Source organism: Drosophila bipectinata, chromosome 2R (assembly GCF_030179905.1).
Source record: "Drosophila bipectinata strain 14024-0381.07 chromosome 2R, DbipHiC1v2, whole genome shotgun sequence".
Classification (NCBI taxonomy): Eukaryota; Metazoa; Arthropoda; class Insecta; order Diptera; family Drosophilidae; genus Drosophila; species Drosophila bipectinata.
The window spans coordinates 18,279,595-18,304,367 of NC_091737.1; the positions used below are offsets into that span (position 1 = coordinate 18,279,595).

General features: G+C 46.7%; 5 protein-coding genes across 10 annotated transcripts; 2 read left to right on the plus strand and 3 right to left on the minus strand.

The window, feature by feature from the left end:
* Positions 1-833: 833 nt before the first annotated feature.
* Positions 834-16,692, minus strand: ena (ENAH actin regulator enabled). 6 transcript variants are annotated; one of them, XM_017241021.3, is made up of 11 exons: positions 16,464-16,692; positions 15,900-16,087; positions 8,669-8,802; positions 3,845-4,166; positions 3,553-3,785; positions 3,095-3,362; positions 2,221-2,928; positions 1,998-2,156; positions 1,722-1,937; positions 1,546-1,663; positions 834-1,484 (listed from the first exon to the last, which is right to left on the minus strand). In XM_017241021.3, the coding sequence occupies exons 3-11, from the start codon at positions 8,671-8,673 to the stop codon at positions 1,456-1,458; spliced, it is 2,058 nt and encodes a 685-aa protein (XP_017096510.2). In that variant the 5' UTR covers positions 8,674-8,802; positions 15,900-16,087; positions 16,464-16,692; the 3' UTR covers positions 834-1,455. The 6 variants fall into 6 exon arrangements, with proteins under 6 accessions (XP_017096510.2, XP_017096509.2, XP_017096507.2 ...); XM_017241020.3 differs by having other exon boundaries at positions 15,900-16,692; XM_017241018.3 differs by lacking the exons at positions 8,669-8,802; positions 15,900-16,087; positions 16,464-16,692 and adding an exon at positions 6,123-6,652 and having other exon boundaries at positions 3,095-3,350.
* Positions 16,693-16,733: 41 nt separating this feature from the next.
* On the minus strand, positions 16,734-18,724 carry LOC108125027 (lysophosphatidylserine lipase ABHD12-like). The gene is made up of 3 exons (XM_017241034.3): positions 18,589-18,724; positions 17,675-18,530; positions 16,734-16,788 (listed from the first exon to the last, which is right to left on the minus strand). Exons 1-3 carry the CDS (start codon positions 18,695-18,697, stop codon positions 16,734-16,736), a joined length of 1,020 nt encoding a protein of 339 aa, XP_017096523.3. The 5' UTR covers positions 18,698-18,724.
* A 2,598-nt stretch (positions 18,725-21,322) lies between these two features.
* Positions 21,323-22,702, plus strand: GstE12 (Glutathione S transferase E12). The gene is made up of 3 exons (XM_017241350.3): positions 21,323-21,397; positions 21,828-21,928; positions 22,009-22,702. Exons 2-3 carry the CDS (start codon positions 21,834-21,836, stop codon positions 22,583-22,585), a joined length of 672 nt encoding a protein of 223 aa, XP_017096839.2. The 5' UTR covers positions 21,323-21,397; positions 21,828-21,833; the 3' UTR covers positions 22,586-22,702.
* LOC108125229 (neuralized-like protein 2) lies at positions 22,086-24,223 on the minus strand. Its single transcript, XM_017241349.3, has 3 exons — positions 23,549-24,223; positions 23,194-23,499; positions 22,086-23,136 (listed from the first exon to the last, which is right to left on the minus strand). The coding sequence occupies exons 1-3, from the start codon at positions 24,063-24,065 to the stop codon at positions 23,021-23,023; spliced, it is 939 nt and encodes a 312-aa protein (XP_017096838.1). The 5' UTR covers positions 24,066-24,223; the 3' UTR covers positions 22,086-23,020.
* Positions 24,224-24,261: 38 nt separating this feature from the next.
* Positions 24,262-24,766, plus strand: LOC108125231 (small ribosomal subunit protein mS37). Its single transcript, XM_017241352.3, has one exon. The coding sequence runs from the start codon at positions 24,355-24,357 to the stop codon at positions 24,715-24,717; it is 363 nt and encodes a 120-aa protein (XP_017096841.1). The 5' UTR covers positions 24,262-24,354; the 3' UTR covers positions 24,718-24,766.
* The last annotated feature ends 7 nt before the right edge of the window (positions 24,767-24,773 follow it).

Consider the following 24,773-nt stretch of genomic DNA (forward strand, 5'->3'; position numbering starts at 1 on the left):
ATTGTTAAATTACAAAAATTAAAATGTATATATGCATTCGAATTATACACAACTACTACCGGCGGCTCCTCTTCTGCACAGCCGCTTCTGCACTCAGTATAAATAAATTTTCGTAAATCGTCCACTTAATAAACAATTTCATTTCGTTTATGCCTTAAGAATTAAACTCATCTTCGCGCGCCTAAGCTTTCTCTATCCGTTATCCTTTCTTCTCTTCCGCTTCAATCGATCCTCCCACTTCCGGTTTACTTGGCCTGCCCGTCCATTCAATCATCATTCAATAATTTCGCTATTAAGTCTTAGTCGTATATGGAAGTTGAATTGGTACGCATATGTTCAGGATCGTCTGGGGTCTGGGGGTCTGAGGGGGAGGGGAGGAGTTTACATTAATCAGTGGCGTTCCTCTATATAAATATATTTTTATATGTATTATTTATATGTATAATACGCAGCAGTCGATTGTTAATTTAGCATTCTAATTTCGCTGTATAGATCGGGGATTATTCATTAGAGATTCTAACGCTAAGTGGCTCGATCTGAGGCCGAGTCCTGAACACCACGCTCAATTCCGCTTTGAACTGTTACGATTTCTGATTATATTCTCTGGATCTGTTAAAGATTTGCTGAAGATTCGCTGAAGACTTGCTGGTTGGTTGGTTTTCTTAAAATTGAGTCGTATGAGATCGTGTGCTTAGGAAAATGTCGTGTGATTGGAGGAGCCTTGATGGATGACGTTTGTGGAATTGTTTTCGTTTCGATTTGAGTTCGTAATACTAGTTCCCTTTAGGTTTAGGTTAATGAGTACGATCGTAGATATACCATCTATATGTATGTATGCTTTTTAAGAAATACTCTCTCTCTATGTTTAATTACAAACGTTGATCATTTTGATTTTGGTACAAAAACAAAGGGAGGCGGGGGAGTCCCCGTCGGATCATAACAAACTAAAGAGTTGAAGGAACAAACGAAAGAGGGTCTTGGGGCTTTGGGGGCTACCGAAACACTTGCAAGCATGGTTCTCTCACTAAAATTGGCTTATAGACTTATGCAAAATAATGTACAACAGTAGTAAGGTTTAGTTACATAACTAAGAACTCGGTTAGCATTCCTCCCAATCTAAAATATAAAATTAATTACTTTGACTAAGCTTCCCCGCCTTCAGTATTTGTGTGTGTGTGTTAGCCTAGATGTTTCTTGTGTGTGTGTGTGTTAACCTAAAGCAAGTGGCTCCCAAACGGGGGAGCACTTGCCAAACACTTGCCCAGATCGAACGTCAACATTCTAGAAATGTTGCGAGCTTCGATTCCTCCCGAATACTATGCGAATGTCTTAAATTACACGCCCGGCTCTGGCTCCTGGCTCCTCTCCTGGCTCCTGATTCTGGAAAAGCAGTCGTGAGGGTTCTCGGAGGGAGAGGATGGGTGCCACTGGCCATTATCCCGACAGTGCGCCAATCTATCTTCGATTAAACTCCGATTTTATAGCTGGAAGAGGGATGGAAGTTAGAAATCTCAGAATCCACTCTCTGTTCTCAGACCAACCCACCATCTATGATCTCGTTCTTGACCTTCTGGATCTCCAGCCGCATCTCGCGCACTATCTCAGCCTTGAGGGTGTCCAAGTCTCCGTTGGAAAGGGCCAGGGACAGGCCATCGCCATTGACCTGGTTAAGGGATTAAAGTTAAGACTCTTCGATTGGAAGTCTGGCCAAGATTACTCACCTTGAGAATGGTCTCTTCGCTGGCGCTGCCGAAGCGTTTGCGCATGGGTCGAGGCGACTCCCCGCCGCTGTTCGTTGTGTTGCTTCCAGCTCCACCCGAACTGCCGTTGGCTCCGCCATGGCCACTTCCTCCAGAGCCGCTGCCGGCGCCCAGCTTGTGTGGCAGTGTGTTGGACTTCTCCCAGGGCCGTTGCTTCACCTCAGGTTCGGGGTCAGGCTGAAAATGATTGGAGGCGTTAGTTGGCAATGCCGGAAGTCCCCCTCCAGCCACACTTACGTCCTTCTTCTCGGCTTGAGCTCGACGTCTGGCCAGCGTCTTGGCCATCTCGTCCATCATGGAGGCCATGCCATTGGAGCTGCGGCCAATGGTTCCATAGTTGCCACTGCCGCCACTAGAGGTGCTGCTGCCGCTGTTCTCGGGAGCAGATGTTGTGGACTACAAAGAACCCAATCCAGTAAGTTAGTAGCCATTTAGGGATATACCCTACCCCGATCCATACCTTGTTCTTTTTGAGCTTGAACTGCTGGAGCTGCGAAGCAAGCGAGCCCATGAGATCGGCCTGGGGATCATCCTTCTTGGGCGCTCCACCCAATCCCGGCGGCGGCGGTGGTGGTGGCGGTGCCCCCGGCCCACCTGGCCCAGCTCCTGGCGGCCCCGGTGGACCTCCGCCCATGGCAGGTGGCGCCGGGGGTGCCGGTGGCTGTGGCGGCGGCGGGGCACCGTTAAACATCTGCGGCGGGGCAGGTGGTGCTCCACCGAAGCTTGGTGGCGGTGGCGGTGGGGCCGGAGCCGCCGCTCCCCCCTGGCTGCTCATGCGATTGAGCTGCGGCGGCTGCTGTTGCTGCTGCTGCTGCTGCTGCTGCTGCTGCGACGGATTCATGGGCGGCGGCATGGGCACCTGGCCGTAGGGATTCTCCGCCTGCTGCTGCTGTTGCTGGGGAGGTACGGCCCCGGGGGGCAGGCCGTAGCCAGGACCCGGCATCGCCGGCGCCTGGGGCGGAAGCATCTGCTGCTGGCTGGCGTACACCACACTGTTGGCGCTCGCGGAGCTGGGCAGGTGGCCGTGGCCCACCATGTACATGCCGCCGTTCTGGAGCGGTGGCTGTGGCGCCTGCGGCGGCTGCTGGGCCTGCTGCTGTGGTGGGTATTGATGCACAGTGAGATTGGGATTAGAATTGGAGAGCACGTAGTGGGGCTGCTGGTACTGCTAGTGGTGGGTTGGTGGTGGTGGTGGTGGTGTTGGTGGTGGCGGGGCAGGTGGTCAGGTGGTCAGGAGAGTCAGGATCAAGCCAATTGCCAATGAAATGAAACAGAAATACCGCACACATGAGGACTCTGGGATGGGGGCGAGGACGAGCTCGACGAGGACTCACCTGCGAGGGCGCATATCCTCCCTGGACCGGTACCATCTGTGGCTGCTGATACTGTTGTTGTTGCGGCGGCTGCTGGAACTGCTGCGGCTGCTGTTGGGGCTGCTGGGGAGCCGGTGGAATCTGCTGGGGGTTGCCCTGCGGCGGCAGGCCGTTGGAGGCTGGTCCGTTCCCGGTGGGTCCGTAATGGGATCCTGGTTGGCCCATCTGTGCCTGCTGCTGCTGCTGTTGCTGCTGGGGCTGTGGAGCCGGTGGGGCGCTGAGGGAATTCCTTGGGTAAGCAAAGGATAGTAGGCGTGGGTGGGGATGGATATGTGAGTGATGAAACGATAAGTGAGACGTGGAAGCCCAGTTAACAGCTATCCATCCATATCTGATCTGAACTGTCACCCCCAACTGAAACCCCCGAACTATTGACCCTTCTCCCCCACAAAAATGAGATGCCTGCTGCTGCCACCTACCTGCTGGTGCGATGGTGGCCCTGGGGCGTCGGCGGGCTCTGGGGGATGTTGTTCTGGTTCGTCTGCGACGTGGGCGTCTGGGCGGAGGGCGTGATGTGGCCACCGATGCCGTTGTTCTGGCGCAGAATGGCCGCGTCCTCGCTGGTCATGGTGCGGTAGCCCATGTCCTCCTCGTAGCCATTACCGTTGGTGGGTTGACCCCCGGGGTTGTTGGCCACCCGGCCGCTCAAGACCTGAAATCAGAGATGGTTAGTTCGGGTGTCTCCTGTAGAGGGTGTCTCCTTGGACTCACATCGAGGGCGTGCATCATGGCCCTGGCAAAGTTCTCCGCATCGTTCTGGCTGGAAAAGTTAAGGCCATAGACGAACTTGGAGTCGCGCCATTGATGGAAAGTGGCGGTGGCCTGGTTGTACTTCAGACCCTTCAGTATGGAGCAGTTGATGACCACCTCGTGATCCTGCAGCTTGCGTCCCACCACCCGGAAGGTGTTGTTCTGCTGGTGGTGGTAGATCTGCACCTTGCTCAGCCCCGAGGAGCTGCCCGAGGGCACCCACTTCTTCTGGTTGTCATCGTACACCATCACGGAGGCTCTCGCTCCGATTATGCTCTGCTCACTGCAAGAAATCGTAAGGATTTTTGGATGAAATGGGGTTATATCTTGAAAGGATTACTATGGATGGTACTTTGGAGGAATGAATGTAGAGATCAGGATTAATGAATGAAAATGTCTGCCAGGAAGGAATGTTCGAGTTCAGAGAAACGTCGTCTTGTAATATCCAACTCGATTAAGACTTCTCGGAAAAAGTCTTAATGAGAAATAGTTTTCCAATCATTAGAAGCTCCTCTTCTCCGTCCCCCTACCCCCCTTTCATGTTTATAGTACAGTGATCTCTGGAGTTTTCACACGACTCTGTCCAGGGGGCCAAGGGCCTCGATCCACCAAGCCCTCCTGAGTTGGAGTTGGAAAGGCAGGAAGTGCTATGCATTTCTTTGCGAGATCACACACCTGTCATGCAGTTGCAGTTGCAGTCTGGAGTCTAGAGTCTAGAGTCTTGTTTCTAATGAATGTTCTAATATGCTCTCGCAACCTTTACCATTTTTTTTCCAGCACTTCCCAGGTTGACAATTAAAGCCACAAAGCCAACAAAGTAAGCCTGGCCAGCAAAGGCGATGACGAGTTGCCTTTAATCAACTTTCCATGAGGTTTTCTACACTGAGAGAACTTGATATTATCTTTAAAATGGCAGGTCTAGGATGAGACATGCATTTCTCTCTCTGTAGACCGCTGAGCTTGGAGCTTGGAGTTGTGTGTTACTGGGGGACTGGGAAGCGAGCGAGCGAGATAATGGCGGAGAGCAGCCGCCAAACGAGTCGAGTCTGCACAATTCTGGCCCCGCAGTTGGCCCGGCCAAAAGCCGCGAGTAGTTTTGCACTTAAATGGAGTGCGCGGACAGACGGACAGGCGGACAGACCGAATCCGAGACCGAGAGCTCTCGGGCCACAGCTGTGCATGCCTCCCAGTCCCAGGGCCTTATATAACCACAGGCCAGGCCGGATCGGATCGTAGCTTGGTATTATGAGCCTGCCTCAGCAAAAAAATAAAAAAAAATGCTCAGCAGCTCAGCTCTCGAAGACAAAGGCCGTCAATCAAATTTAAAATTAAAATATTTGTGTATATCACAATACTCTGATTAATTTTTGTGATTCATGAATTAGACCACCGACTACTAGTCACAACGGAAGACTAGTAAGCTTTTTAGAATCACGTACTTTGAGACGTGAGGAATGTCTCAGTTTCGGGTTCGGAATGGCCATCTCCCGCAACTCCCAAAAGAAACTCCACAGAGATGCTAGTGAGGTGTGGCAGGTGAAATTTTGCATGCCATGGGGATTTATTCGTGCGTTAAGCTCAAGTTGCACGATGCACGAAAGCGTTTTCCAGCTTAATTGGCGTTAAATTATAATTATGATTTTAAATGCTGTTCAGAGAGGCCCAAGCGTAAGACCTCTTTGATTTCAACCCAAAAACGCACCCGATCCCAAGGCCAAGTGCTACGTGAGGACAGATCGGAAGTTAGGGGGTGGTGGTGGATAAGAGGGGAAGGGGTCTAGACAGCGACATTCGGGCGGGAAGTGGGTCTTACACATACGCCAGAATCGTTGCAATGCCCCCAATGAATCTATCTTTGACCGAATTGTGATGACGCTGTTGTAGCTTTTGTTGTTCCATCAGAAAGTGATGTATGTTGCTATATAGATGTTGTTTGTGTTGTTGTTGTTGTTGTTGTTGTAGCTGGTGGTGTGTTGGTGGTAGTGGTGATGCTGCTGTTGCAGATGATGCTGTTGTGGTGGTTCTAATTGAAAACGACATGGAGCTACGACCCAGCCTAGTGGAGGGCTGGGGTTTGGGATTCTCGATCGGATTCGAGGGGGAAACGCACTTGCGCAGTGTGGAGAAGATCACAGAGGAGGATGAGGATGAGCTAGTACTGGATGAGGCGGTGTTAGTGGTAGATACCCTCTCTACCATCGATGAACTCTGCCCTGGTGTCGCCCTCGGGGCTACATACAACAACTGATCCTGCTGCGGCTGAGGTCTCTGGCTGGCCTTGGGAAGCTGGAGCACCAACTGCTCATGCTCGTGGTACCGCTGGCGTTGGAGCTCCTGCTGCTGCTGGTAGTGGTGGTACATGGGGTGTCTGTAGTCGAGCAGATCCAACTCCTGGAGCTCCTCGATGCTATAGTAGTCGGAGGCCTTGCCCACCACCGGCGGCGGGGACATCTTGTGGTGCATGCTCTGGCTGCGCCGGATGAGCTCCCCGGATGAGTGGGGCAGGGCCACCGCGGGCGAGTGATAGGCCAGAATGGGCGAGGATGCCGCCACATTCGAGGGCTTCTTGCTGGTGAAGGAGGTCTTGGCGTACAGCTTCTTCATGGCCATTAACACACCGGACGTGTTGGCCAATATTTGCAGAGGCGTCCAAGCTGATCGATCCCACGATCGATCCCACACAGGCACTCACACACACTCACACGGAATCGAATTCGAATCACGACTCCGAGAAGCACGTCCGATCGAACTCAAGACTCGCTGGAGACTGAAGCCGAGATCCGGCTACGAGAGTGCAGAGAGTCTTCTTGGCCTCGAAGACAAACAAAGAGAAAGAGAGAGAATGAGGCAAGAGAGAGAGCCGGCTTTGAATTCTTCCAAAAGGCAAATAATTACACTTCAAAGTCAATAAAATAATGAGAAATGGTATGGTGAGGTGACCCCGGGCACAGGTAGATGGAGCAGAACCTGACTCACAGCCTCTAGGATGGTCGGGAGCGCAGTAGTAGCTCCAGGCTTCTGGGGCTTACAAGACCTTAGAATATATAGCACAAGGTTGGTTCTTCTGAAAAACGCGTAAACCCCTTGAAAGGTCATGCGATAAATGCTCAGAAAGACTCAGACCTCGGGGCAATCTTAAAACGAAGTCCATCCGTCAGTCAGTCAGTTAGTCATTCCGCCATTCAGTCATTCCGTCAGTGCGATAATTACTTAAGAAACGAGCTCAATAATTTATATTTCCCCCCTCGAGTGACTATTACAAGTCAGTTTCTTTTCCTTTGGCGGCATGAGGTATGGAGGCATGAGGGGCAGCTACACAGCTTGTGGCAGGCATTTTATGAAAAATTCATACAACATTGTAGGTCTCCGAGAGATCCGAGACTTTAGCTCTACAATCCCAAAACGTAATTTCCAATTAACATTATTGCGGCCCATTGTAAGTGGTTCTTGTTGGCGGTTCAGCGATCTCGTTCTCCGATTATCGTGGCTAGCTTTAATGGCTTTGTTGGAATCGGCTCTGGATCGGATCTGGTTTTGTGTCTTGAACCAGAGCGTGTGCCGCGACAGCGACTTTAGTGATTTGGCAACTAAATGTTTCTTTGGGGCCAACATAAGCCATAATCCACATGGCCAGAAAGCCAAAACAAACAAAAGCCCACACATGTGAGTCGCCAAAGTAGGTTGCCGGGAGACAGGAGACCAGAGACCCAGTCTTACCAGCATTGGCTCCGGGCAAACACACGGCATCTGGAATGGAGGAGGAGGGGGGTCTCCATCAATATCGAATATCACTGCGGGATGAACTCGTCAGGGGAGGAGGGCTTCCTGCTGTTACTACACTGACCAAAAAGAGACTCTACTTTCGGTATAAACAGGTCTTCTTAAGCCTCGATTTGGGTCACTTCTTAGCAGCACCTGTTCTCATCCTGGTTGTTATCCTTTCAGCTTATTGGAAACAGCTTTTGGAAGGATTAAAGTAGCTGTGTGCCGAGGTGTCCGTTAAGCCGAAACCCGTTCCTGAAGACTACTTTTGGTTCTATTTTTTTTTTTGGGGAGTGAGAGTAACCCCCCCACTCGATTAATGCACTCGATAAGACCCCAATTATGGCAGCAATTAGGGCCACCACTTCACTGGTAGATGGATCTATTAGACTGGCGCCTTACCTTGCCGGAGGAATATTCCCATTCAGTAGATCCGTGGGACAAATGTTACCCATCGAGCGGCGTAATTCAACTGCCATTTCAAGGAAAGACCAGAGAGACTCTGGCCAGAGTTTAAAGCCCTCCTCTGGCCAGTGGCTGGTGGCTTGTGGCCGGATTTCCTCGGAGACAACATTTTAATGATGACACACCCAAAAAAAACAGAGAATAAAACGCAAACTCGCTGCGTTTTCTGCTTATTCACAAATTCAGTTATCGGGTGACCCAGCTCTGGGCCCCCCAGACCAACCAACCAACCAGACCTGGAAGCCGCACCCCTCTTTTTAGACCAAACAAATTATGGGGATTAATAAACCAGGAGCTAGAGCTGACTAGAGGCCAACCCCCCAAGACCTAGACCTCATCAAGAGGTGCTGGGTGGTGGTGGGGTATTCTCTGGGAATCTGTGAATTGAAACCAATTTGAATGAAAGTCTGAAATGTCGTCTCCATAATTGAAATGTCCTTCACGACCGATTGACAGCCAACTTGTTGTTTGTATCTTTGCATCTTCCAGATACTACCTAACCAGGTCCGAGTGAGTGAGAATCTATTGATTGCCATGCCGTGTGTGTAGGTAACTTACGTCATTTCGATTTGGTTTTCGGTCCGGTTGTCGTCGTGGCTGCCTCAGTTCTGGTCTCTGGTTCTTCTTCTGGTGTTCCTTTTGGAGGGAAGTTGGTGCTTCCAGTTGGTTCCTCAGCTCCAGGGCCTTGAGATCTGCAAGAGACCGGAAACAGAGATACAGTTAGAGATGGTGGCTCATAAATCAAGTGCAGGAACAGGCCCACTATGGGAGACTTGCCAATTTCCTGCCCCCCACTGGAGAACTAGTCTTATCCCTCTTCTGGATGACTGGCTGGCCCAATAGTTCTAAACACGTCGTACTCCATATTTTATGAGGCATTTGGGTAATGAGGCGATTGATTTAAAAGGGGATAGATAGAGGTCATCGGGGGTCAACAATCGGCTAAGCTGTGTTTTGTTAGAAACCTTGAAATAAAAGCCCAAAAACAAAGAATGAAGAGAAGTGAAAGCCCAACGATGAATTAATAACCCCAAGGGAGAACAATCACCTGGAATTGGAACCATTATGGACTTTTTCTTTCGTTCTGGAGCGGAATGACAAAAGCCACAAATCCGCGATGAGATGAGAAGGTTGGTGGAAGGTATTTGCATAGAAAATCGGGTCACCTGAAGATCTGGGACGCCCCTCGCGGCCACGCCCCGCCAAGAACTCTGACCTAGTTTGTTCCGCGCCACCCCACCACCACCCCACCACTTACGTCATAGAGTTCCGCCTGGGAAAAACCGCCTTTCATTCAAAAAGCACGCACTTGTGCTGCTTTAGAGGCCGGAAATGTTGTTGCAACACTGGATCTGCTGCAGGAACGGGCCTGGTAGTCTCTGAATGAGATCTGGGTTTTAGGGGATGGAGATGGAGAGTGGCCCGTTAATGGGCTAACATTTTGCGAGTTAATTCTCGCCAATTCCCAAACCAAAACACACCAGCCAGCCAGGGGGAAGGAGGCGCACATGTACTGCTTCAGGATACTTCCCCAGGAGGAGTGGCCGCACCCACCCTGACAGTCCCTGGGCAATAATCCTGGGACAAGTGAAATATTTGGCACTTTTGGAACAGGGAGGTTCGAGAGAGAGGCCTAGTGGTGGTGGGTTTTTGGCGGAAGAGTCACCCCCGTGCCGGAGTTACTGCTCTTCGGATCAGAGTTCTAGCTCCAGTTTAAACTTCAACACTTAACCTGGCACGAGGGTGACTCTGCCTAACTACCATAGATTGCCTCACTAATCCCACTAGTTCCAAGTCACGGGGCTTCCTGGGAAATTCCTGTGACCATCCCGATGATGTCAGTGGGTTAGGAGTTGACTCACTGAGTTCCCTCTCGCGTGCCATTCACAATTTGTCAGGTCCTAGTCTCGGGAGAGGTTCCAGGTGGGTCTCTCTCCCACCTCCAAAGGGTATCCACCTTCCTACAAAGGAGGTTATTCTTCAAGATGTAGGGAACTGTTTCCCATAGATACTATTATTTAATCACTACCCTGTATTATTCTTTTTGGCCAGTGCCCTCCACCCAGCTCTGAATCCTCATTAAGTCTGGACTCTTCGCACCCTCCCAGACCCTCCCTCCATTTGTCTTCCTGCCACTCTTGCCACTCGCTTTATGCGGTAATTTCTGTTGTCTCCGCCACATTATGCTGCTCTCTGCCCCAAGGGGAACTCGTACCAGAGGAGGAGCTGGTGGTAACTGGTAACTGGTTTTGGGGCCAGGCATTGTCTGCTGGCTTTGGGGGCCCTGGAGGAGGTACCTGTGCTGGCAATTTGGCTGCTTATTTGGGTCGTACTCCGCGGGTCTTGTGATCTTCTGCTGAAAGACCCCACCAAAGTGATCGATTTGCTGGCGATAATCGACGCATGGATGGGAAGCTTCAGATGCTGGAGATGACCCGGATTCCCAGGCATATCGAAGAACAGATCCAGCCAAGCGGCAAGTCATCATTATGGATGACTTCTTGGATACTAGTAGCGAATAATTAAATGTACCTACAAGATACTAGATACAAGTTGTGCTGCTCTGTGGGTCACTGACTTTCGATTGTGGGTGTGGCCCTCCCCTTCGCTCTGATTCGTGGCCAAATATTTCATATTTGAGGAGCACTTAATGGAACACTATTTTCCACTCCACAAAGCAAACTCATTGGAGGGTATCGGTGTTTTTTATTTTTTAGTCGATAATTATTGAATAATGTTCCCCCTCCCTCCCCTCTCTGATAAAGACAGCTATAACTTCCCACCACAAAGGCAGAGTCTATTAAATTATTACACTGCCAGTGGCACACAATGGAGAAGCCTCCAGCCACCCTCGGCACAAAGTTCAAGTGAGGAGCATCACAAAAACTATCATAATCATACTATAATCTGGATCTACACTGAGAGAAACAAGACTAGAAGTTTGTCCTGAAAGGGGAGGAGTATCCCCACTTGTTCTCAGTGTAGCAGCCACTGCAATTGAGCGAAAAAAAACAACAATAGTCTCCACTCCATCGCGGCAACAAAAAGAGTTCAAGTTACAAATTGTCCAGGAAGATTGGAATGTGTGTGTGGAGAGAACAGAGAGGGGGCAGGAGGGAGGGGGGGCAGACCAACGCCACCTGTGGGCACTCCACTCCACTCGGTTCTCAAGTTCCATCCTCCAAGAAGGCAAAAGACCGACAAAAAAAAGAAATCGAAATTCAGAGTTATAGAGGAAGTGCCCAGCTTTTAGCTGAAAAGTCCCAGGCCAGGTCCCCTCCCCCTCCACTCGACTCGGTGGTGGAAACTCCAGACTTGGAGACTGAGAGACCGGAAGCACTTCAAGTGCTTGCAATTCCACCAGAGACTGTGCCAGAGCGGGATGCAATCTGCCTCCGAGTTGGAGAAGCAATTTTGAATTCAAATTCCACGACTCTGTGGGGGGATATCAGTATCCAAGTGATGGTATATGGGTTCTATTACAATACTATATAGTATATTCCTGAACCAAACCGAGGTCACTACTTGGAGCTTATCACCCGGCAAGTACTTCCCGACTCGGGATCGAGGCTGCTCTCCAGATAGTGGCTTTATCTCCAGTGCCCTGGGGTGGGGCTACCCAGAGTTCATTTCAGTCGGTTTTCGGGTTGGATTCCGAGAATTCTCGATATATGGATACATACCCTATAGAGGGGTTATTCTTCCATTGGCAGGTTTACCTTGAAAGCTTTTCTGGGAATTTCAAGAAGCTAAAAATATCGGAATGATTTTGGAAAAATGCTGGAGGCACTGGAACCCCTCCTCCCCCTCCCAACAGTTGCAAATTGGCCGCAGAGATCATAATTTTGTTTTAATTAATCCCCCACTTGTAGAAACTATGTATATGGCTGCGCATATCGGAGGCACTGCATCTCCAAGAGGGCTATACTGAGAGAGAGCAAGCCAAGCGTTAGAGCGTGAAGAACCAGCTACCCATCTACCCATCTTCATGTTTGTTGTGGTGGAATATCTAGGCCGTAAAAAATGGTTAAACGCCAGAGCAATTACCAGGCCAAGTACGAGGAGCCAGCCACTCGGTCTTGGTTCTGACCAACCACTGGCATGTCTTGCCAGAAAAGCTGCCCACCTAAGCGCAAAATTCTGACCATCTATGCAGTTTACAATGTGGGGCATATATCCATATCTATAGTCTCATATTCCCAAGAGATACATACATACGATGGTGGTTGATAACATTCCTTCCCAGAAGATAAGATATATCCATGCAAGATATACCCTTATGAGTCATTGGGGAAAATCACTTCCAATATCGAACTGATTCTGTTCAAAAACAGACCGCCAATCCAGAGAGATAAACACAAACAATTGTTGAATCAACAGCGAAAGATATTAATTAGTCAGTGAGGTCCCCCCTTTTAAGCGAGGGGGGCGCTACACTCTAATGAGAAAACCCAAACACGTTCCACACATCCGATTCCGAGTGGCGGTCTGTGTGGATTATAAATTATGCATTTGTCGTCCGATAACTATATATATATATAGTTATTAAATGCACTGAAAGAAAAGTGGTTACCCTTCCAATCCTATACTATCTAATGGCCACCAATCTAGTCCTACTTTTCTCTCAGTGCCTCAGTTAGAGGCACACAGGAACTGTGTCACAAGCCGTTGTTTCCTTGGCCAAGTGGTAGGAAGTTAGCGGTAAAATGATAAATACCGGGTATGGGTCGGGGCATGCCCCATCCACCCCCTTCTCTCAAGATATCCCGCATCTCCATTAAGATTCCAAATCAAAGTCAGACGTGGGAGGAAGTGGACAGTCCAACAACCGAACAATGCGGAAATGTTAATTGGATTTGTGTGGCATCTCCATGTGGGTGGCTGTGTCTCTCAATCGCTTGGGATTCAAGAGTTCAGAGTTCAATGCTTCCACAAGCCTCCTCGCCTATCGCCCTCTCTCTCTTAAACTCTCTTTCAAAAGCTGAATGCTATAACACGCATGTTAGTCACAAAAACAAAAAGTTGACTCGTCCAGTTTGTGATTCAGATTTTTGGTTTGAAAGGTTTTTGGTTTTATTTTTGTTGTTGTTTCGGTTCCAAGTAGTTTCTTTTTAGTGCATCAGCCAGCCAGCAGTACCTGGAATTTCCCCCCGAATACCCAAACATCAGTTTAGTCATAAAATCCATAAGAAATAAACAAAACACCACCGAGCTTCAGGGGCTTTGATTTGGCAACTTTACTTTCCTTTAAAATTCAAAAGATAAACTACAATTTACACAAAAAAATAAATGATAAACGGGAAATGGAACAAGGGGGGTACTACATTAATTCTCTTGAAAAAATCATTAAAAGTAATTGATGATTATTTTCTAAGGAAACTCAGTGTATTGGAAACTTTCTATGTATTTGATTATAGTAGGACTATTAAGCTTTACATTTAAGGGGTTTTTTAAGGGAATTGTGTAAATTTTCAAAGAAGGAACCTGAATATAGGGCTTTTCGCATCCTAACTCTATTCTGGATCATCTAAATTGTAAAAATTAAAGTGATTTCCCAGAAAATGATATGATAGTTTGTCTAAATACCAAATTTTTAGGTTTTAAAAATCATTTAAAATAGACAAAAATGTTTATTTTCCCTTATACCCTACATATTATAAATATTTATAAATACTTGTAAAAATTACTGGTAATTTACTGGCGTTAACTGGTAATTTAAATATAGAAACTGTATCCCAAATTTCAAAGCAATCTGTAGTGTAGTTCTTGAGTTATCATGGGAAACTCTCTAGAAATCCTCAAAAGAACATCAAAAACTAGTCACTAGATCTTGAGATTTTAAGAAATATTGGAAAATAAAAAAAAAAGGATAAATAAAATAAAATGAAAAACACTATAACCCCCTTAAAAGCGAGTACATTGAAAATAGAAAAGGAGGTTTACTTCCTTTCATATTAAAAATATTAACAAATTAAAACTAAACTCTTCAGAGTTAACTGTTAATATACATTTCTAAGCCCTATCCCAAATTTCAAAAGAATCGGTGATGTAGTCCTTGAGTTATGATGGGAAGACCCCGCTAACATACAATACAAAATACAAATTAAAACTAAACTCCTCAGGGGTCGTTGTTATTTTATATTTCAAAACTGTATCCCAAATTTAAAGAAAAAGGGTAGGGTAGTTCTTGAGTTATGATGGGATACCCCCTAGAAACTCTCAAAAAACCACCTAAAACTTGACACTAAATCTTAAAACTTTAGACCTTATTTGGAAATACAAAAATTAAAAATAAAATAGAATGAGAACACTAACCCCCCCTTTAAAAGCCACTCGTAGGACATGTGTGCGCTGTTTTCTTTTTTTTTTGGTTATCTTATCTGGGCAGTAGCCGGGGCTCGCAATTGCAGTTGGGGCCTGAGGCAGGCGGCTGGCGGCAGACGGCAGCTGGTGGAGGTGGCCTGAAAACTGGGCTAACGGTGTTCAGATAACTGTGTCGTCACACCCTCTTTCTCTATCGCAGCACCTACTCCTCCCCCTTCTCGGGTTCTAATGCAACAATTACAAAATTTGAAATCCGCGTTGCACGAGGCCATGTGTTTCGGGCCTGGTCCGCGGGGAAGACCCAGACCCCGGGGCGGAAGAGGGAAGAGAAGAAAATAGGAGTAGTAGGTAGCTAGGTAGGTAGTGACTTAGTCAGTGAGTGGCATGCAAATCCAGAGGTACAGTGGAACCTCTGCCAAGATTGCTTATTTTGGAACGGGTTTTCGGCCCTATGGGTGTTGTTGTTGTTGGTGGGGGGGCTCCTTTGTTTTGGGAGAGTGTACGAGTGTAAGTGTGTGTGTGTGTGTGGCTGCAGGTCTTTGGCCCGCTTCATTTGGCAGCAAGCATAAAAGCCAAAATGAGTCATGGCAGTTGGCTGCCATTTCAGGGCTAAAGTAGATGTAGCCTCAGTTGCTGCTCCTGCTGCTGGTGCATTGACATTTAAATGTTGCACCAAAGGGGGGGAGGGGGAAGGGAGTGTTGCAACATCGACTGGAGGAGCTGTGTGGCATAAATTAAAGTTCAAACAAACACTGGAGCCTCATCCAGCAAGAGGAAGCAAATGAGGCTGCCCCACCCGCACAATCTGCGCATCTCTCTCTCTCTCTTGCCGAGGCTCTGCTCCTCTCTCTCTTTCTTGTCTGCCCCCCACTCCCACTCCCCTCAAATGGCAGGTTTTTGTTTGTTTTGCGGCAAGAGAAGAAGAAGAAGAAGCAGCGGCAGCAGCGGCGGCACTGCAGCCCAAAACAAGGAGAATAACAAAAACAACAATGGCAGAAACGGGGTACAAAGCAGAAGAGCCAATTAAAGCAAAAGACCAGCTGCCCCACTACCCCCCCCCTACCACCCCCCACCACACCTAGCAGATAAAAAAGAAAACTGGTTTGGCGGCCAAGAAGACGAGGCGACAGCTGTTCCGAGTTGGCTTTAAGGGCCGACCAATTTGCGCGAATTCGGATGCCGGAAAATGCAAAAAGGAAACTGCCCAGAAACTGCACTCACACACACACATACACTCGTAGGCAGTACACGCATGCGGGGCGAGGTGCGCAAAAAAGGGCGTGTTTGTGGTAAAAGAAGAAGAAGCACCAGAAGCAGCAGCCCAAAAAAGCGGAAGTCTACGAATTTGTGAAACAAAACATGCGCAGAAAAGGAAAAAAGGCCTAAATGGAAAACCGAAAACAGAACTCCCGAATTAAAAATAAATTTTGCAAAAAAAAAAAAAAAAATAGAAGGAAAAACTTACCACAACATTTTTGGTCGATTCCGTTTCCACAGAAGAAAATGCGTTAGTGTTGGTGCAAGCAGAGGTGGCGGCGGCGGCGTCTGCGTCTGCTGCTTCCTCTTGATTCTCCTTTGGTCTCCTTCCGCTCCTGCCCCCTGAGCGAGTCAGAGAGAGAGAGAGAGAGAGAGTGGGATGCACTTCCTTTCTCTCTGGCGATTTAGAATTAATTATTAATTAAACTTTTATTTAAATTTAATTTGCAACACACTGCTGAACACCCCGGACCCAGCTCGGCCGAATGAGGCAGCAAGAGAGGAAGAGAGACGGGGGACGACAGAGTGTGGGAGTGTAAGGGAGAGCAGCAGCAAACTCCTTTTCAAGGAGTAGAGACACAAATTTTTTTTTCTCCTTCTCTCTCTCGCTCTTTGGTCGCGAAATGGAGTTTTATTTTTGTTTTTATGGCCCAGGATTCTGGCTAAGATATATATTCCTAACGGCACAAGACCAGGCACACAAAAGTAATCTTCCTTTTCACATTTATTTCGCGCTGTATTGGCCTTTTGTTTGCTTTTCAAACACACTCACAGCGACTCGATGGCGATGGTAACATTTTCCGCGACAGCACCAAACAAATCACAAAGGCGGCCTTTTCTTACTGAAAACACTCTCTTTTTGATGACTTTATCGCGGTGCCAAGTAGTTTTGATTCACGGCCTTTCCCGGCGATTCATTGGAACGACGCGATTTTTAAGGTTTTCTCAGTTTTCACCGTCCGGGCCGAACCGCTCCAGTTGAAATTGAAAAAAAATTACAACAATAATTACAAGGGAGATAAAACAGGCGGAAATAAAGTTCCTAGGGGTGGGCACACTGTTGCATGGTATTTCGAAAGAAATGTGGAATGGTCACACTGTCAGATGAAAACAAGATTTTTTTGGTAGTTTTTTGGTATTTTTATGAGCGGTGGTGTTGCCAGAAAAAATATCGATATTTTCATCGAAATTTGAATTTAAATGGAGAAAAACAGAATTTTGAATTAAAAATGAAAAGATAGAAAAACCCAGAAGATAGATACATAGATGTGAGCTATAGGATATAGTCGGATATAATTGCAAAAATTTTAGAAGCCTAATTAAATGTACAGATAGAAAACTGTTAAATATTGAGTTAAGACAGAACATGTATGCATATGTATATACCGTGTCATTAATTTAGTCTAGTTCTGTAACCTCTATCTTTTTTAATATCAATAATAATAACTGCCAAACAATAAAGAAAAAAAAATATATATGAACTAAACTAAAATAGGAACAACAACCAATTTTACAAAAACATAAAAATTACAATTACAACAAAGAAAAGAAAACTTACCATACAAAAAAATAATTTTTTTCCGATTTTCGGGATAGCTTAAGTGCAGCTTATAAGAATCAAGGAGGAGGGCACTTAAAAAAAAAAATTGTTCTTTTTAATTTTTATTAAATTACTGCCAAATTAAACCAGCTTCCGGAATGTTATCATATGGAAACAAACGGTAAAGGATTACTCTTCATCAATCATAGACTTCAAGGCGCCCAAAAAAGTAGGCCACGGAAATCTATGTGGTTACATTTCCCGATTTATAATTTATAAACAAAACATGTAATATTGAATAGAAATATACTACAGTTAAATATTTTTATTAAAAACTTTAGTCTTTATTGGTAGTCTTAATTGGTAGATAAATCGTTGACATTGCATTATTTATTGCTTCTAACATTTTTGATATTTTATGATCATAATAATATTCGGCAAACTTCTTTTCCCTGTATTTATGGACAAAATTTTCCACAAGACCTTTCAGCTCCGGAGCCCTATATATTTCCATATGACCGAATTCGCGATTTTCGTCGAATGAATGGAACTCCACAGGTCCAGTTCCCGAAAGTCTCTGCGAGCTACCGATCAAATACAAACGATGTCCCAAATCGTACGGCACCACGACGTCGTCCCTTGCATGGAGAATCATAACAGGTGCCGAAAATTCCAGGATGTGCTCGTCCGACTCAAAACGAAGTTTGTTTTTATAAATGGCATCCGCCACGCCGAATTTAAAGAGCGGATGGTAACTCATGATATTCCCGAAACTATTCCCCCTTAACTCATCCTGCATATTGGTGAAGGGCGCCTCAAGGATCACTCCTTTTGGAGAAGGCTTTCCCAATCGTTGAAGGTCCGAACACATGTGCGTGGCGACAGCGGTTCCAAGGGAATGGCCCCAAATAAAGATGGGCCTATCTGTGCGATCAGTAATATATTCGTACGTCTTCAAGGCATCCGCCACCACACTTTCTTCCGAGAGGTATGTGTCGTCCGAGTCCCCATAACTTCGGTAGTCGATGGCAAACACGTGGTAATTAAGACTCCTCAGGAGCTTGTAAAGCGGCAGTCGGCCTCCATTGGCCCTGTCGCCACCATTTCCATGGAGATATAAAATAATGGTTGCGTCTGGATCCCTCAGTGCGTCATGATAATAAGACATCTCATCCTCGTGGTCCAAATCTGGGATTCCGGCACTGCTAGGCAACATGTGCCACACGCCAAACTGCTCTCCATCCACGGTGAGATAAAAGTTCCTCGTGGCGGACGGCTTGTTGTCATTGGGGTTAGAATCTGTCAAAACAGTGATAACTTGGAATTTTAATTGATAATATACGAAAGCTTATATTACCTCCTGAAGCGAAGACTATTGCTTTTTGGACCCCTGTGCTTCGTCCTACCAATGGAGCTGCAGTCAAAGCTGCGGCAACAATTAAAATAATGGAAAGAATTACACTCATGGTGCAAGAATTTAAGGAAATATTTTTTAAAACTCGCTCCGTTGCTGTCCAATTACGTACTGAATTATATTTTAAAACGCTGGTTTTGCTAAAGCTTTTTAAATTTTTGATTCTAAAAAACTATTGTTGTCTTGATTAGTTGGCTCATGTCGGGTCGAGCTTATGTTCTCTTATCGCTGACTCTTATCACCCATATAAGCCTTACCATATATGGGTTTCATGGATTTTCAAGGTGGTCCATCAGCATAGCCGACGTTGCAGATTGATGGGAAATTGAAACAAAAATCGTTTGAGGTATTGGATCAACATTGGCTGAGCTAGAGACATCCTTCGGGGCCATATATAGATTTCCTCTCATTTGGTTGCTCAGAAAATTTTTGAAAAAATATTGAAAAAAAATCTTGGTCCATATTTTGATGCAGAATGATGGAGAATCGAAGCAGCAATCGTTTGAGGTATCCCGCTTAAGGATTGGATAAAAATTGGCTGAGCTAGAGACATCCTTCGGGGCCATATATGGATTATCATAAATTTGAAGGGGGTTGCTCAGAAAAATTTTGAAAAATTATCGAAAAAAAATCTTGGTCCATGTTTTGATGCAGAATGATGAAGAATCGAAGCAGCAATCGTTTGAGGTATCCCGCTTAAGGATCCGATAAGAATTGGCTGAGCTAGAGACATCCTTCGGGGCCATATATGGATTTCCACAAATTTGAAGGGGCTTGCTCAGAAAAATTTTGAAAAATTATCGAAAAAAAATCTTGGTCCATGTTTTGATGCAGAATGATGGAGAATCGAAGCTGCAATCGTTTGAGGTATCCCGCTTAAGGATTGGATAAAAATTGGCTGAGCTAGAGACATCCTTCGGGGCCATATATGGATTTCCACAAATTTGAAGGGGCTTGCTCAGAAAAATTTTGAAAAATTATCGAAAAAAAATCTTGGTCCATATTTTGATGCTGAATGATGGAGAATCGAAGCAGAAATCGTTTGAGGTATCCCGCTCAAGGATCCGATAAGAATTGGCTGAGATAGAGACATCCTGCGGGGCCATATATGGATTTCCACAAATTTGAAGGGGCTTGCTCAGAAAAATTTTGAAAAATTATCGAAAAAAAATCTTGGTCCATATTTTGATGCAGAATGATGGAGAATCGAATCAGAAATCGTTTGAGGTATCCCGCTAAAGGATCGGGTGAGAATTGGCTGAGATAGAGACATCCTTCGGGGCCATATATGGATTTTCCCAAATTTGAAGGGGGTTGCTCAGAAAAATTTTGAAAAATTATCGAAAAAAATCTTGATCTAAATTTTGATGCAGAATGATGGAGAATCGAAGCAGAAATCGTTTGAGGTATCCCGCTCCAGGATCGGGTAAGAATTGGCTGAGATAGAGACATCCTTCGGGGCCATATATGGATTTCCACAAACTTGAAGGGGGTTGCTCAGAAAAATTTTGAACAATAATCGAAAAAAAATCTTGATCCATATTTTGATGCAGAATGATGGAGAATCGAAGCAGAAATCGTTTGAGGTATCCCGCTTAAGGATCGGGTAAGAATTGGCTGAGATAGAGACATCCTTCGGGGCCATATATGGATTTCCACAAACTTGAAGGGGGTTGCTCAGAAAAATTTTGAACAATAATCGAAAAAAAATCTTGATCCATATTTTGATGCAGAATGATGGAGAATCGAAGCAGAAATCGTTTGAAGTATCCCGCTCCAGGATCGGGTGAGAATTGGCTGAGATAGAGACATCCTTCGGGGCCATATATGGATTTTCATAAATTTGAAGGGGGTTGCTCAGAAAAATTTTGAAAAATTATCGAAAAAAAATCTTGGTCCATATTTTGATGCAGAATGATGGAGAATCGAATCAGAAATCGTTTGAGGTATCCCGCTCAAGGATTGGATAAGAATTGGCTGAGATAGATACATCCTTCGGGGCCATATATGGATTTCCACAAATTTGAAGGGGGTTGCTCAGAAAAATTTTGAAAAATTATCGAAAAAAAATCTTGGTCCATATTTTGATGCAGAATGATGGAGAATCGAAGCAGAAATCGTTTGAGGTATCCCGCTTAAGGATCGGGTGAGAATTGGCTGAGATAGAGACATCCTTTGGGGCCATATATGGATTTCTACACATTTTGAAGAGGGTTGCTCAGAAAAATTTTGAAAAAAAATTGAAAAAAAGTCTTGGTCTATATTTTGATGCAGAATTATGGAGAATCGAGCTATTAAACTTTTAAGGTATTCCGCTCTAGGATCGTATTAATTATCCAAGCAATATCCATCGAACTGGCCCATCTTAACCTCCCAAGCACATTTCCGAAGTTCCTTCGATCTCCTCCTGAAAAATACGATTAGCCGGCTTTGGGCTTTGTTGTGATGATCAAAGCCTTCCACATTACACCCTCCAATAGAAGGAAACATGGGGCACTAATGTTGCATAATCACCTTCTCGTAGACGGTACGAGTTAACCTGTTCCCAAACCCAATAATTAATTGAATAAAAAATGGTAAGTAGTAATGGGAGAGCGGTTTCCAAATGAGTAACTAGCGGCGCTCCCGCCTCCACAGTGGGGCTCTCTCGGTTGGGGCTCTCGCGGGGCGCCAATCGGCACTGTGGAGGTTCTGGGTTCTCCTAGCTTCATTTCAGTCCCCGAGTTCTCTGCGAGCGGTCATAGAAAAAGCTGTGAGTGCGCCAAACTAATTCAGACCCCCCCTCCAGACATATCTACATACATATATATATACGACCACAGACGAGTATAGTGTATCATCATGATTAAGGCAATTCGCTGACAGTATTTCTGTGTGTGTTCCGCTTTGTTTTTTAGCAAAGAAATTTATTTAATCTTGTTTTTTTTGCGAAATGCGAGATGAGCCGGGGAGGGCTGTACGAACCGATAACCGCAGACTTGGAACGATTCCACCGTCTCTGTGGTTATCAGTTCGACTGGCCGCCCCCCCCCCTGATAAGTCCGTGTAATCGTGCTCTCAGATCTGCTGGGTTATTAGATACATATGTACATCTAAGGGCCCTTCTAGCGCATTGGGGTCGATGCGGTTGGCAGTACCAGGGTTTTCTACTAAATACTATTCTAAATATTAACTAATTTCAGTGAAATATGTCGAAGCCAGCATTGTACTACGCCACCCTGAGCCCCCCATCTCGTGCCGTCCTGCTCACGGCCAAGGCGATCGGACTCGACCTTGAACTGAGGTAGGTGTCTCCTCCGGAGCATCCCCGCTTCAATTAACTTAACGAGAAGCACCCACTCACCTCCCCATTTCCGTGTGCAGGCCAATTAACCTATTGAAGGGTGAGCATTTGACGCCGGAATTCCTCAAGCTGAACCCCCAGCACACGATCCCCACGCTCATCGATGGCGAGGCCACGATCATCGACTCCCACGCCATCTGTGCCTATCTGGTGGAGAAGTACGGCCAGGAGCAGCAGCAGCTCTACCCCAAGGATCTGGTGAAGCGGGCCAATGTCGACGCCCGACTCCACTTGGACTCTGGCCACCTGTTCGCCCGCCTGCGTTTCTTGTACGAGCCGATCCTGTACTACGGCTCCACGGACTGTTCCATCGACAAGATCGCCTACATCCAAAAGTGCTGGGAGATTCTCGAGGGCTTCCTGAAGGACGAGCCCTATCTGTGTGGCAGCGACCTGACCATTGCCGATTTCTGTGCGGTGGCCACGGTCACCTCCGTCAACGATGCTGCACCCATCGACGAGTTCAAGTTTCCAAAGCTGCAGGCTTGGCTCAAGAAGCTAGCCGAACTGCCCTACTACCAGGAGGTAAACGGCGATGGGGCCGAAGAACTGAAGGCCATCTTCAAGACCAAGCTGGCCGAGAATCGCGGAAAGTAACGAATCAATATGGACTTCTTCCATTTACGTTTTTTTTATTTTAATCTATATGTTATCCCGGCTTCAATAAACTCTTAGCGTTCGAAGTTCTACTTTTCGATGCCGAGACTTGATCCACTTTTTATAACATTTATCAACAATATATACTTAGAGGTAATGGAACAAGTTTCCTCGTAGAGGTTATGTTCTCCAACATAGTCTCGTCCGGAGGAGGATGGTGTCTATTAAACCGGCAACTGAACCAAAAAATATAAAAAATATCTACAGAAATTACAAATAAATTCGTAGGGTCATCATCGTATATCGAGCGGGGTCACTGAACATCTCTGGGCACTTCAATGGCGCTATGCTGGAGCCTTACAAAATATATATATAGACATACCATGACCCCCGCTCATGCACATTACATCCACCCTTCCCACCCTAAACCGCATTCTAGTCGCGGCGCAGCAGGAATCTTTTGATGCTCCCAGGAAGCGGCAGTTGGGCAATTGCTTCCGTCGAGAAGTGCTCCAAGATGACGTTGCGGCAAGCGTTCTGAAGCGAAAGGACTGGAAAAAAATAAACCTTAAGATGGCTGAGAGCTACAAGGAGATGAAGTTACTTACTGCCCTCCAGCTGGATGATTCGAATTTGTTTTGTGGTGCCGTACACATCGATGACCACGAACAGAGGGGCTCTGTTTAGGGGAATGTCTGTTGAAACGGGGCCGCGGTCCACCCCGTTGATGATGAAGTGCAGTTCGCCCTTGGTGGTACTTTGCACCGTGGGCACGTATATTATACCAATGCGCGAGCCGGTATCTGTGAGTAGGATATCCGAGTCGTTGCCGTTTCCCATTGCGGGCCGAAGTAGTCTTTTTGGCAGAAGACCCCGGGGGGTTCTTACATGTGTGGCATCGCCCAAAAGGTTTCCTGGACAATAAGATTAGATATCGTACAATATCCGATTAAGTTTACTCACTTTGTGACGCTCCTTCAGTCTCCGTTCCAACTTCGTCTCTCGTGGGATCTCGACGCTGGTTCATATCGAATTTGGAGATGGGATAGATCCAACTATTACCCAGGTTGGCCAGGTCAGGCAGGGCAAAGTGGGGTAAGCCCTCACTGCTGGTCCGGATCACATTGGGTGTAAGTTCTGTTAGGCCAAGGCGCATGTGTCCCGACCACCCGCGCTCAATCTTTTCAATCTCCACCAGAAAGATGTCGCCAGGCGCCAACGGGCGCTCCGAGAATGTAAGGGCATCGGCAAAGCTAGCCCGGCGATACGCAACGGTGGCGTCGTCACCAAGCTGTATATTAGAACCATGGTATGGATGGAAGCGGCTCAGCTGTCGCTTGCGGCTGGAATGCGATGTAGTCCCTGCCTCCCACGCAATCTCTGGCGGATCCTGTTCAGCGGCCACGGGAGGGGATTGGGGGCGAGGCGCCTGGCAGAGTGGCGGCTGTGGCTGCGGAGGCGGATCCGTAGTGGCTTCCATGATCCGATTCTGCGTTTTTGTTTGGATCCAGGCTAGTCAGCCAGGGATGGAAAGCAACAGCGGTAGGCAAGGCGTGCGCACTAAGCAGTGTTGCTAAACGTTCTGTCACGTAACGGAAACATATGTTGCTTACGTTTATTACGAGGGTATCTTTGATTACGTTTTCTTTTTATAGTGTTGGAAACGGTGTTGGAAAACGATTTGTGACGTAACACTCAACAGCTGTTGTGTGGAGAGGGCCTGGAACAGGAGGACTATTTCCTTTCAAGAATTACTTAAACCTTACGAGATGCGAGTTCCTGGAGCCCTGTTCGCCGCCCGTGGCCGGGCGCCGCAAAGCGAGACAGATGTGCCATTCCAGGAGATCCTGCCACTCCGCCTCAAGAACACAGTGAGCGGCAAGGCCGATTCCGGCTCGGATGTGGCCTGCCTGCAGGAGATGGGTCAACTTTTCGCCTGCCTGAAGGACAACGAGTTCACGGAGAAGTACTGTAGCAAGGAGATAAACCAATTCCAGAAATGCTTCAAGTGCTACATGGACCGCAAGTTTGAGGCGAAAAAGACGGTGAACCAGGGCATCGTCCAGCCAGGAAGCAACCTGAACTACAAGCAACTCAACAAGTACATGAGGCGTTATCCCAATCCGGTTTAACTTAGTTAATAGCATTTAAAATTTCCATAATACAATACCTATTACCGGATATTTGA